This window comes from Panicum virgatum, chromosome 8K (assembly GCF_016808335.1).
Source record: "Panicum virgatum strain AP13 chromosome 8K, P.virgatum_v5, whole genome shotgun sequence".
Taxonomy (NCBI): domain Eukaryota; kingdom Viridiplantae; phylum Streptophyta; class Magnoliopsida; order Poales; family Poaceae; genus Panicum; species Panicum virgatum.
Window position 1 is genome coordinate 32,879,114 of NC_053143.1, and position 12,163 is coordinate 32,891,276.

The 12,163-nt window shown below is 43.1% G+C and overlaps 1 protein-coding gene across 2 annotated transcripts; it reads right to left on the reverse strand.

Moving 5' to 3' along the window:
* Window positions 1–623: 623 nt before the first annotated feature.
* Window positions 624–11,672, reverse strand: LOC120644428 (disease resistance protein Pik-2-like). 2 transcript variants are annotated; one of them, XR_005663744.1, is made up of 5 exons: window positions 10,291–11,672; window positions 5,150–7,160; window positions 2,948–3,223; window positions 2,682–2,865; window positions 624–1,297 (listed from the first exon to the last, which is right to left on the reverse strand). XR_005663744.1 is itself a non-coding variant. In XM_039921056.1 (4 exons), exons 1-4 carry the CDS (start codon window positions 11,139–11,141, stop codon window positions 1,289–1,291), a joined length of 3,147 nt encoding a protein of 1,048 aa, XP_039776990.1. In that variant the 5' UTR covers window positions 11,142–11,651; the 3' UTR covers window positions 642–1,288. The 2 variants fall into 2 exon arrangements, 1 of the variants encoding a protein (XP_039776990.1); XM_039921056.1 differs by lacking the exon at window positions 2,682–2,865 and having other exon boundaries at window positions 642–1,297; window positions 10,291–11,651.
* Between the last annotated feature and the right edge of the window lie 491 nt (window positions 11,673–12,163).

The window sequence follows — 12,163 nt, forward strand, 5'->3', positions numbered from 1 at the left end:
GTCCACGGGGGGTGACATCATCACGCTCCTAGAAATGCATTTTCGGGATGGGTCAACACTATGGTAGCTCAGCTCCTTTTGTAGAAGCGAGTTATCTTTTGAGCTACTCCTAAAAAAATAAATAGTGTTATTAGTAATCGACAATAAGCAGGGGTTTAAAAGGTTTGTTTCTAACTGACAGATTTGTATTAGTGTGCAAGAGGCGAAATGGCATGTAGCATAATGATTATAAGAGTCTCGGTAGCACCTCAGATCTTGGGCTCGACTTTCCGAGATAGCAAATATTCTAAAATTTAATGGCATTGTACTTTCAGTGGTAGGCGACATTCTCATCGACAGCGAGACATATGTGGTGACTTCTTCAATCTCGAGAATTTGAAGATGCTCATAGAGGTAGAATTTGCATAATACTTCATAGCGGTGTGAGTGTGCGTGCTTTGTGAGTGTCTGAGTTATACAGTGTAATCTCAAAAAGAAGAAGAATAATGTGCAAGGGTATACTCTAGCTCGAGGATGAGCTGCTCAAAAAGGGGGTGCGTAGTGTCATGGGTAGTCGGCTGGGCCGAAACTAGGACTATTGGGCCTCCATCGTTAGAGTTAGAGATTGAATTAGATATATTACGTAAGGATCAAGTAATATATTTTTTAGATAAAGAATAGATATTATCCGGCTTTATCCACTAAAATCAGTCCACTTATTACAAAACGAGTAAAAAGTTCCAATCACTCGCACAAACAAGTTTAAGCGAGGTAAATAAATTGAACAAGCTTTTCTCGTGATTAATGAAAACCTAATCGATTCGACGATAACCATCCAAATGACGCAAAGACTCAAAGTGCCACCTCCTCGAGCTGCTGACATGGGAGGACGAGGGCGTGCTGATGCTCATGTCGCTGCAACAGAGCCCAATATATAGAGAGATTCTCATCTAACTCTGGACTTTGAGATTGAGTGCTCTGTTTTCGGTTCAGCGTCCGTTAATTCCGCAGATTCCCCAATCCCCTAATTCTGCACGGCTCCCGATCAGGGCTGTGACAAGACAGGCAAGTGGATGCAATCTCAAACTCTGTCTTTCATCCGGCAGGGTACGATTGAGGTCCGTGTTTAGATGTTGTTGATTGTACGATGGCTTATGTCAAGTTTCCACTAAATAGATAGTTGTCCCCACCAGACGCAAGACCGTACATCATCAACTGCATCAGTGATCCTCATCCAGCTTGGTATTGCTGAGAAGATGCAGTTGTAAGTGCATTCAGATCATTCAGGTTGCTGAGCATTCAACTTCAATTATGGAACCTGCAAGGAGGAGCAAAAACCACGAGAACAGTTAGGATCCGCTATCCATGGTTACCATTTTATACAGGATGCGATGGTTCAATATATACGGCTCACTAAGTGCATGGATGTTCTTGTGGCATAGAAAGAAAAGTCTGACAGTGTGTGTCGAAAATTAAAGGTTGTGGGTATACCAGTAATAGAAAGCTTTTATTTATTCACGATAGTAACATTTTTGTAGCTAATGACGACAATAGTAACATGAGTGAACTTTCCTGATCTACACAAGTTATTCATGACAGCCACACTCTGTAATTCTATTGAACACTTGAGTTTCCTTCTTTACCAAATTGCACTGGAAGTGAAAACTGACAAGTGCGGTCAAGTCCACTAGAAAACTAAGACTGTCTCTAGCTTTGGTATCAGATGAAAGGTCACAATCACTTTTAGGCAATAGTGCTGTGCAACATTTAACAAAATATTTGTAGATTGATATCAGAAATTTCAAACATTTGACTATTCTGTGAACTAAGTGGCAGAGCATTGCCACCACCCCGCGCCATGCCGTGTCAATCCTGCACTTGCTTGACAGAAGGACTGCAGGAGCAGAGTAAAACAGTGCCCAGAAAGAGAATCGCCGCTCTTCAATGTGTAACAGTTGCACTAACCACCACAATTCACAGCAGTGTTCAGAGAGTGGCTTTGTACTCAAACGAAGCAACATAGAAACTCCAGTATTCTCTGACTTCAATTGTGGTAGAAGATAACCATAATTTCCACGCCATCTTAATATCTTAGGGTGTGTTTAGTTCACTTTGCATTTTGTATTTTTGCGTTTTTAGAAGCGAATCTTCAATATTTGAAGTATTAAATGTAGACTAATCACAAAACTAATTACAGATATCGTCTGTAAACTACGAGACGAATCTAATGAGCCTAATTAATCCATCATTAAAGCTTGTTACTGTAGCATTACTGTAGTAATTTAGCGTATAATCCCGCCCTAATTAGGCTCATTAGATTCATCTCGCGATTTACAGTCCATTTGTGTAATGCGATTTATTTTTTGACTACATTTAGTACATCATGCAAGCGATTTATAAAAATTTTGCATTTTGTGTTTTGGAATCTAAACAAGGCCTTATATGCCTTGTAATGGGCATAAATGATGTACCTCATACTAGTTTTAGAAAAAATGTCATGACCTGACGCAAGACTCGTGCCAATATAATTTGCTACTTGCAGTAGGTTTTATATTTTGGAAAACTAGTACAATATTTTGAGCTAAAGAGGGTTGGAGGTGCCCCTAAAGGTCACGCATTGGCACTCATAGTCCCATATATAGACCTCATTTCCATGCGTATTTCCCAGAAGAAACACAATTATATGAGTATATTGCTCAAACCTGCATGCACAAGCAGCCTTGAATCACATGTGGAACAGATCCAAGTGCAATACTAAGCTGTGGAATTGTGCACCGTTTATTCTTTTTCCTCATTTGCAATAATGACTGATGTTTGTGGTGTCGGTGGCGGTGGTAAGTTCATCCTCATTTTTTGTGGAAGCATCAGGAATTGGTGATCCACCGGCTTGAATCGTAAAAAAGAGAACCGTAAGTAGTATAACGTAACGAGACTACATAAGATTGGAGAAAGATGAACATGCCCGTACCTTTTGACCTTTCTGATTTGATACTTTCATTTTTTCTGTACCATGCCTTTCCACTTGAAGCACTGGATGGTTCGGATGAGCTTCGACTGCATCCCGCATCGCAGCCTCCACTCTCTCCACCTCATCAGCCGTTGCATCCTCACAGTTGATAGAAGCATTGACTTTCTCAAGTATAGGGAAATTTCCCAAACTTGTAAAGTCCAATGCATATCCAATATCATTTAATTCCCGTACATGGACATGATAATCAATTACGTCACGGAAGTCCATCAAAGCCTGAGAAGAAAATTGAAATCAGTACGTTTTCAGCAATTTGGTATTTGCATTGGTTGTGGGATTTGGATATACTATCCGAATAAGAAAAGGGCCTAAAAAATGTATCACCTATGCAAAACTATTTTTCGAAGTATGATAAAATTTCCTATTACTTGTTGAAAAATATAATAATTAATTTCCAAATGAAAACAATCTTGCACTATTATAATTTTGAAATGTAGCCTTTGGACCTTGGTATTACAGTTCTAGTGGATTCCATGCATGATCGTCAGGTTTTGTTTGGTATAGATCTTATTCAGTCACTTTTGAAAGGAGCAACAGCAGGAGGCCGGTGTGCGGGCAGACAAGAACCGAAGAACGGTGCACTAGGAGAACGGAAGGGGAATCAGGGTGTTAACCTGGGCACAGGATATCATGAAAGTATGGCTAAGAAGTAATCAATTGATTATAGCTTGCAAAGCACGCACACATATATATGTAAGGATGTCCTAGGCTTGGCTTATTAAAATAAAGCTAATCAACCGAGATCTGTGCTTAATGTAAAATCATATAGCCTGCCTAACTAAGTCATGATAACAACTTTTAAGATATATTCGACAACCATACACCTCATCTTACTTACCATTAGCACATAGCAGCACCGTCATTAAAATTCTCGGTTATAGGTAAAGGGTGAAGAAGATGGTTGTTACATTTTCTCCAATTATAGGTAACGAACAACATTCTTTACTTGTTACCTACAACTTCGGGTGGGACACTGGTAATTGCACACTTGTAAAGGTCATATTGTTTGTTGCCAATTACCAGTGACTCCTTATAGGTAACGGGAATTGCCCATCACCTATATCAAAACATCATAGTAACCCAGCTCTATCAACAGACTTGATGCCTGTTACCTATGGCCATCTACGTTCACTAGCAACATAGGGATTCTCATGTAGTCCGTTAATTAGATGTGTCATTTGATGCACAGATTTGTAAAAACATTTCAGGCTTACCAATAAGGAATCAAAAATCAAGATTTGTTTGTACTAAAATGACTCGGGATTTGTCGTACTTGGCATGAAGACCATTGCCATTTGAACACTATATTCAGTTAAACACTATGCTAAATTATTAACTTTAAGAGCATCTTAACTTTTAATGCCCTAAAATCAAAAGTGCTGAAAATTTTTCAGGTCCATGGATATTAGCTATTGTTTGTAGATTCTAGAGTAGTGGCCCTTCTTAAGGTTGAATTCTTCTAACTGCTGTCGTTCAGAATAGGGCCCTTAATTGGTGGGCAACTCTTCCTGTTGGTTTGTTCTCAAGTCACCTATACCGATAAGGGCTAACGTGCGATGAGCCACCGTTGCCATCAGAGCTAGCAAGCAAGGACTTGATCGACACGATGATGCACCGAGACATCATTGCATCAAGCAGCCAGGTGACCTGTATATGTTGGATGCTGGCCTCCACTAGCACCAATCATTTCTGTTGTTTCTATTCTTGAATGAGGACGTGGTGGTGTTCTTGTTCAAGGCTAGTTGATCCTTACAGATTAAAATGAATTAGTTGTAATAACTCTTGGTAAAGTTTCATTTACGAAAATATTTTGACCAAAAAACTGATGAATCATTTTTCATCTAGAGACAATCACCCAATACTTGTTTCCATACATTGTGGTGACATTCCCACAAAATATATTGTGGTTACAAACTTAAAATGTATGCACTCCGGGAATCAAAATTAACAAGTACTCTGAATAATAAGAAAACTCCAGGGATCCCTATTAAAATGTAAGCACCTAAAATATAGTATGAAACAGAACGGATCAATAGTACTAAACTATATTTTCAGAAAAGGTGTTTCCAGCCCCTACATAATAAGGTGAGTATTAAACTATAATAATATAGTAGTACAAGTGGAAAAAAACCACAAACTTACCCAGGATTGATCTTCAACAGATGTGATCATTTTATCTTCACAGAACTTTTCCACTTCAAGGTAGGGCCAATTAGGATGCTTGTAGGCTGTTTTCCTCAGAACTTTCTCTGTGTCATCCACCTCTGCACGCAAAGCATCCTGACATGAGATTCTAACTTTCACCTTTAGCAGTGAAGGGATGAAGTGCAACCCAATCACCACAGGTATGAATGATATCCCCTGACCATGATGAAAACAGAAATCCATCGAGCGCCGAACAGAGATACTGAAGTCAAGAACTTCAAGGCATGGCATGACTGGCACTCCAGACTTATCTTCCCTAAACATGGCAGTAACACCCATGCCCAACTGGCAATACTTCAGCTTCTGGAAGTAGCCATCACCACCATATACAACAAATGTCGACTCTGTGTACAGTTGGAGGTAGTAGAGCTTTGGTAATTTCCCAATGATTCTCATGTCCCGATAGTCCATAGAGTCGACAAACACACACAACACAGAGAGGTTTGGAAGAAGAGAGGAGTTTATCCATGTCGGCAGGTTGGAGAACGTTAAACCTGACAACCACAGATGTTGCAGACTTCGAGGGAGTATGAAACCAGGAGCCTCCAATCTCAAAGATTTTCCCCATGGTCGACCACTGATCTCCAGATACCGGAGCTTCCTTAGATTCTGCAGAGACTCGAGTAAAGCTTCCTCCATACTCTCATCCAGCCCATCTATAACGGTATCAAGTACCCTTAATTCCTTCAGGTTCCCAAGTTCTTTCACAAATTGCCTTGCAGACTTGTTATCATCGTTGTCAGTGACAGCGGCAGGGTGTACGCACTGCTCCTCCAGTGATGTCATCTTTCCGATGATCCCATCTCTTGGTATTCTTGTTGTGGAACGATCACCATGCAGGCACACCATTTGTGTCAAAAGGCCAATGCTGGATGGCAATTCTTTAATGCCAGTGCCTACCAATTCTAGTGTCTGCAGAAATTGAAGTGCTTCTATTTCTTTTGGGATCTCAGATATCGGTGTATATGCTAGTCCAAGGTACCTCAAGTGAAGGAGCTCCCCAAGATGAGTGAGACGGTAACCTTCCATGAATTGACACTCTTCCAAAGCTAATACACGTAAAACTTGAAAGTTTGAAAGTGGCACCATCTTCTCAATACCACACAAAAATGCGGAAAATGACCTGACGTGTGCCAAGTACATCTGAGACTCAGAACTGTGATTCACAGGTCTTTTGTGGTGGGACAGCCTTCGTGTACTACTTTGCACTAATGTGTCATACTGCCCTTTATGCAATATAGTAATAAAGTTCTCCTCATGCGACAAAGAACGGATTAGTCCAAGCATCATATCATGAAGACAACAACCATTTACAGTGCCATAGTCCGCAGTCCCCAATGGTTGTATCAAGCTTCTGTTCATGAGATCATTGAAGTATCTCTCTCCAAGCTCAAATAACCCAACTCCTTGTTCCCCTGGAATTAAACCTTCAGCGATCCACTTCCATATCAATTGATCCTTATAGATTGGGTAGTCTTCTGGAAAAGCACTTAAATACAATAAACAAGTCCTTAGGTGAGAAGGCATATCGTAGTAGCTAAAAGACAATATCCTCATAGTATTTTCTGCATGCCAGTTGTCTTTACGGCTGAAACCAATAGAAGTATAGACCTCAGACCACTCCTCTGTCGGTTTACCAGCAAGCAAACTAGCCATTGTAATTATAGCTAATGGTACACCACCACATTTCTTCAAAATTTTATCCAACACCTCATCTGGTTTGTTTTCATTGCATTTTCCTTCACCACCAAATATCCTTGTATAAAATAATTTTTTGGAGTTACCGTACGAAAGTGGCTTCAGATGGTAGACATCACCAGCTTCTGTGGCAACTTCAAATTTACGAGTAGTTGTGATTATCCTGCTTCCACAACTATTCCCATCGAGAGCCAGTCTAATTGTCTCTAAAGATTGTGTATCCCATATATCATCGATAACAATGAGGTACCTATTAATGTGGCATGCAATAGATGAGTTAGTATTAAAACTAACTGTATACGTGTTATCAACGCCTATCCCATAAATCATCGATAATAACAAGGTACACTGCAAGTGGACAGAGGAAGAGTCTAGCTTCTTTGTTGAGTTTTGTTTTCTTTTTTATCCCTCTTCGGTATCGGGACACTAACAAGATTGATTAGTTTGATGAATTACATATCAACACTCCGTGGACTGACAATGAGTCATTTGAACATTTTAAAAGGAAACACAGCTGCTAAAAAAATATTGTTTTGGGGAATCTATGGCAACTTTTTTTAACTTATAAAGAATTATCATAAGACCTTCAGGAATCAAGTACCATTGCTCCATCAAAATTAATGTTCACTTTAATATTTACTTGAAATGATAATGTACTAAGCTTTCCAGGACTTATTTTATTTGCATATTCATTTAGATATCACTGAGAAGTTATAGCATAAATGGGCATATATATAGGTGGCAGAACACTAATTTTCGGAAATAACATACTGATGATATAGTACTGTTACAAATCACCTAGACATCCCAAACCATAATCTAGAAGCCCTGGATATTCCTTTTGATGAGAATGAAGTGTGGCAGACCATCAAGGATTTACCGTCAGACAAAGCTCCTGGACCGGATGGGTTCACTAGCAGGTTCTATAAGGCTTGCTGGCCGATAATTAAGGAAGATATTATGGCAGCCCTACATAGAATTTGGGGAAGGAATTGCAGGAACTTGTGGCTGCTGAACTCAGCATACATCACTTTACTCCCAAAGAAACCTGATGCAGATCTGGTGAAAGATTTTAGACCCATAAGTCTGGTGCACAGCTTTGCTAAGTTGGTGACTAAAGTCCTGGCTAACAGACTTGCCGGCCGCCTTGATGAAATGGTCTCGCCCAACCAAAGCGCTTTCATTAAAAAGCGGTTCATCCAAGACAATTTTATGATGGTGCAACAAACAGTGAAATTCCTACACAATCAAAAACAACCAAGGATCCTTCTTAAATTGGACATCACAAAAGCATTTGATTCGGTTTCCTGGGCTTTTCTTTTGGAGGTGCTAAGGAAACTCGGCTTTGGGTCTATATGGCGGGACTTGGTGTGTGCTCTCCTGACTTCTTCCTCTACTCAAGTCCTTCTGAATGGCACACTAGGAGATTTTATTCAGCACAAGAGAGGGCTTCGTCAAGGTGATCCTCTTTCACCGATGTTGTTCATCCTAGAGATGGACGTGCTGAACTGGCTGGTCACAAGAGCATCTGAAGCTGGGCTATTACAGCCACTCTCTTCACGACCAATTCAGCATCGAATTTCTTTGTATGCAGATGATGTGGCTATTTTTCTCCGGCCGGCAGCAGCTGATATTAATCTAACTCTACAATTGCTTCAGCTGTTTGGGGATGCGTCGGGGCTGAAAACTAATGTGCAGAAGAGTAACGTGCTGCCAATACAGTGTGCTGAAGAGGACATGGCCATCATATAAAACCTGCTGCCATGTGAAGTGCAAGATTTCCCATGCAAATATTTAGGACTGCCACTTACTATCAAGAAGTTGACTAAGGAGCAACTTCAGCCAATAATTGACCGAATAGCAGACCAATTGCCGGGGTGGAAGGCGGACCTCATGACCCGGGCAGGGAGAGTGGTACAGGTTTAGTTTGTCCTGACAGCAATGTTGGTTTATGTGGCTATGGCGATGGAACTACCGAACTGGGCAATAAAAGCGCCATCGATGAGATCAGAAGAGGTTTTCTCTGGCGAGGAAGGAAAGAAGCACGAGGTGGACATTGTTTAATTTCCTGGCCAAAAGTCTGCAGACATCTGGAGCTTGGGGGGCTGGGTATCTCGGATCTGAAAAGACTGAACTGTACTTTGAGAGCACGTTGGCCATGGCTCAGGAAAACGGAACCAAACAAGCCTTTGGGCAAATCTGCCTATCCAGGTCAGCAAAGATGTGGAGTGTCTCATTTCCATGGCTGTCATTACTGAAGTAAGAGATGGGACAAATACTTTGTTCTAGAAGGACAGGTGGTTAGACGGCCATAGCATACAAGAGCTTGCACCCAGGGTGTTTGCTTTAGTTTCCAATAGAAGGGCTAATAAGCGGACGGTGCGGGAGGCTCTAACCAATGAAAAATGGTTAGAAGATATCCAGGGTGCAATTTCGGTGGAAGGATTATTGGAATTCCTTGAGGTTTGGGACCTAATCAGTTTGGTTGAACTGCAAGTTGGGACTCCTGATAAACACATTTGGAGATTATCTAACTCAGGAGAATATTCTGCAAAATCAGCCTATGAGGTCCTATTCCAGGGTGATGTTTACTTCAGACCTGCAGAGAGAATATGGAAGTCTCACGCTCCTCCCAAATGTCGTTTTTTCATATGGCTGGTCGCCCACAATCGCTGCTGGACAGCCGACAGGCTAGCTCAACGAGGCCTCCCTCATCCAACCAGTTGTTTGTTGTGCGATCAAGAGGAAGAAAATATCCAACATCTGCTTGTCGGGTGTGTGTTTTCAAGACAATTCTGGTTCTCTCTCTTCCAGCGGTTTGGCCTCACCGCACTTGCCCCTCAGCCACAAGACATTTGTTTTGATGATTGGTGGGAGAAAGTGGAAGCATCGGGCGCGGGGGATTTAAGGCAAGGTCTGAACTCTCTAGTCATTCTTGGAGCATGGAGCATTTGGAGACACTGAAACAACTGTGTTTTTAACGGGGCCAGCCCGAGTGTCGCTGCGGCCATCGCACTGGCCTTTGAAGAAGCGCACCTGTGGAGCTTGGCAGGAGCCAGGGGCCTTACCCTACTTGCTATCCAGGGTGAGGGCTAGAGGTGTGGGTTGGTCGTAGTGTTTTTAGTTAACAGGTGATTATTAGCAAAGGTCTTAAGAGGTGTGTGGGGTGTGTTTTGGGTCTATGTATGACTCTTTTCTTCTTCTATCAATATAATGATACGCAGCTCTCCTGCGTGTTCGAGAAAAAAAAAGAGGAAAGTATGTGATTCTGCGATGTAAACAAGACAATCCAATTTATTCACTTTAAACCTTCCACATATCAAAACACTTCAGGTTAATCTGATTATTTAGCATTATGTGGGTGATGTACTGATGTGTACCTCTTGTTGCCGAGGAATTCATGTAGTATATCAATGAGCTGCTTTGCATCCCTTGTTGTGTTATGAATATTCTCATATTTGTCCTTGTCTAGCTCAAGGAGAATGTCCTTGAAGATTTTCTTCATGTCAGGGCTATGGCTCACAGAAACAAACGCTGAGCACTCAAACTCCACTTTAAGCTTATCATACACTGTTTTAGCAAGAGTTGTCTTGCCTAATCCCCCAATTCCAACGACAGAGACGACCCTGAGCTTTTTCTTGGACACATCATCTCCTTCAGACAGCATCCTTATTAGCTCATCCCTTGTCTTCCCAATGCCAACGAGCTCAGTCACTTTCTTGAACAGAGCAGATAAGCGAGGATCGATGGACGTCGCCAAAGGCTTAGCAACAAGCCCATCAACATTGTACCTGTACCGCCGCTCCTTGGCCTCCCGGACATGCCCCATGATCTCTTTGATGTCGGCGGCAATCTTGTGCCGGGATTTGGTCTTGGCCAGTGAATCGAGGCCCTTGTCGACGATCCCCTTGATGCTGAGCGGCCTGGCTGCTTGCCTCTTGCCGTCCACGCGCACCAGGAAGGTGTTGACGCTGTCCTCGATGTCGTAGGACATCTCCCGGACGTCCCTGGCCCAAAGCTTGACCTGCTTGTCGAGCTGGTCGGCCGGCACGTCGGACACCTTCTCGAGGGCAGCCTGCATGCTCTCGAGCTCGGCGATGAGGAACTTGACCCCGTCCTTGACGCTCTTCTGCAGGTGGTACTCCTCCTTGAGGAGCCGGACCAGCTTGGGGAGGAGGGTGCCCATTGACCTCCAGGCGAACTCCATCATCGGCTTCGTGGCGAACTCCATAACTGTGACCCTGATTCTCCTTCCCAGCCAGCCTTATCGACGGGCCGGATTACCACCCCCAGCTGGTGACTGGTGAGATGCCGACTTGCCGAGCAAACCACTGCACAGTGGTTGTGGCGCAGGCGGCCGAGAACCGAGATCTATCCTGCAGGAGTAGCTTAGATCGAGCTGGAACTGAACGCCGGAGGCTCAAAGGCAGCCCGGATCCGAGCTGCGCTTGCTTGGATCGACCATCAGGATTCAGGAGTAGTGGCCGGCCAAACGGGAACCAGACCAACCTTGAGGCCGTAGCTGTGGTGGCGGTAGTGAAGTGATCGAACTAGCCACTAGCCAGTGGTGCCGAGGGAGGACTAGAGGCCACAGCGCGCGGCTGCGATGTGCGAGGGTGGCTCACTCAGCGGCAAGAAGTGGGAAGGACGACGGCCGTGGTGCTGGACGGCGGCCGGCGGCGGTGCAGTGGAGCTAGATCGGTGCTGTAGCGTGCGTGTAGATAAGGAGGGAACAGGGAAGTATGTGGGCACAAGTTTGCGCGTGGAATAGTCAAGGCAGAGGTGACTTTTTGAGGGCCGTGGGGGACCACTGACCGTTGAAACCAAGACGTAAACCGTGGAATGGTCCGTTGATTTTGACTTTTGAGGGCCATAGTGCCGGGAGAGGCTGCAATCCTGAGCAGTGGGCCAAAATTACAACGGATTTCTTCATTTTATGCTTCCTATGTTTAGAGAAGCGTATGGGTCCCATTAGGAACCACGCCAGCTACTGCCAGGGCCTATTTGGCACGGCTCCGGCTCTTTCAAAAACAGCTCCGGCTCCAGCTCCAGAGGTGGAGCGGTTTCTTTGGTGGAGCTGGAGCCGTTTTATAAAACGTTTGGCAAAACAGCTCCACCGAATTGTTTAAAGTACATAGAAAAAGTAAAATGTCCATAATATTCTTCCTTTTCTATTTTATTTTTTCATTTTCTTTTCTTTTCATTTTCTTTCCTTTTCATTTTCTTTCCTTCCTTCCCTTTCCTCCCATCGCT

Bases quoted from the DNA above. Each gene is read 5' to 3' on its own strand.
- LOC120644428 (XM_039921056.1), bottom strand. From the start codon at position 11,141: ATGGAGTTCGCCACGAAGCCGATGATGGAGTTCGCCTGGAGGTCAATG. The intron at 7,161-10,290 runs GTACACATCAGT...CCACATTAATAG, and splicing joins GAATTCCTCGGCAACAAGAG to GTACCTCATTGTTATCGATG. The intron at 3,224-5,149 runs GTAAGTTTGTGG...TTTTCTTCTCAG, and splicing joins CTGTTGAAGATCAATCCTGG to GCTTTGATGGACTTCCGTGA.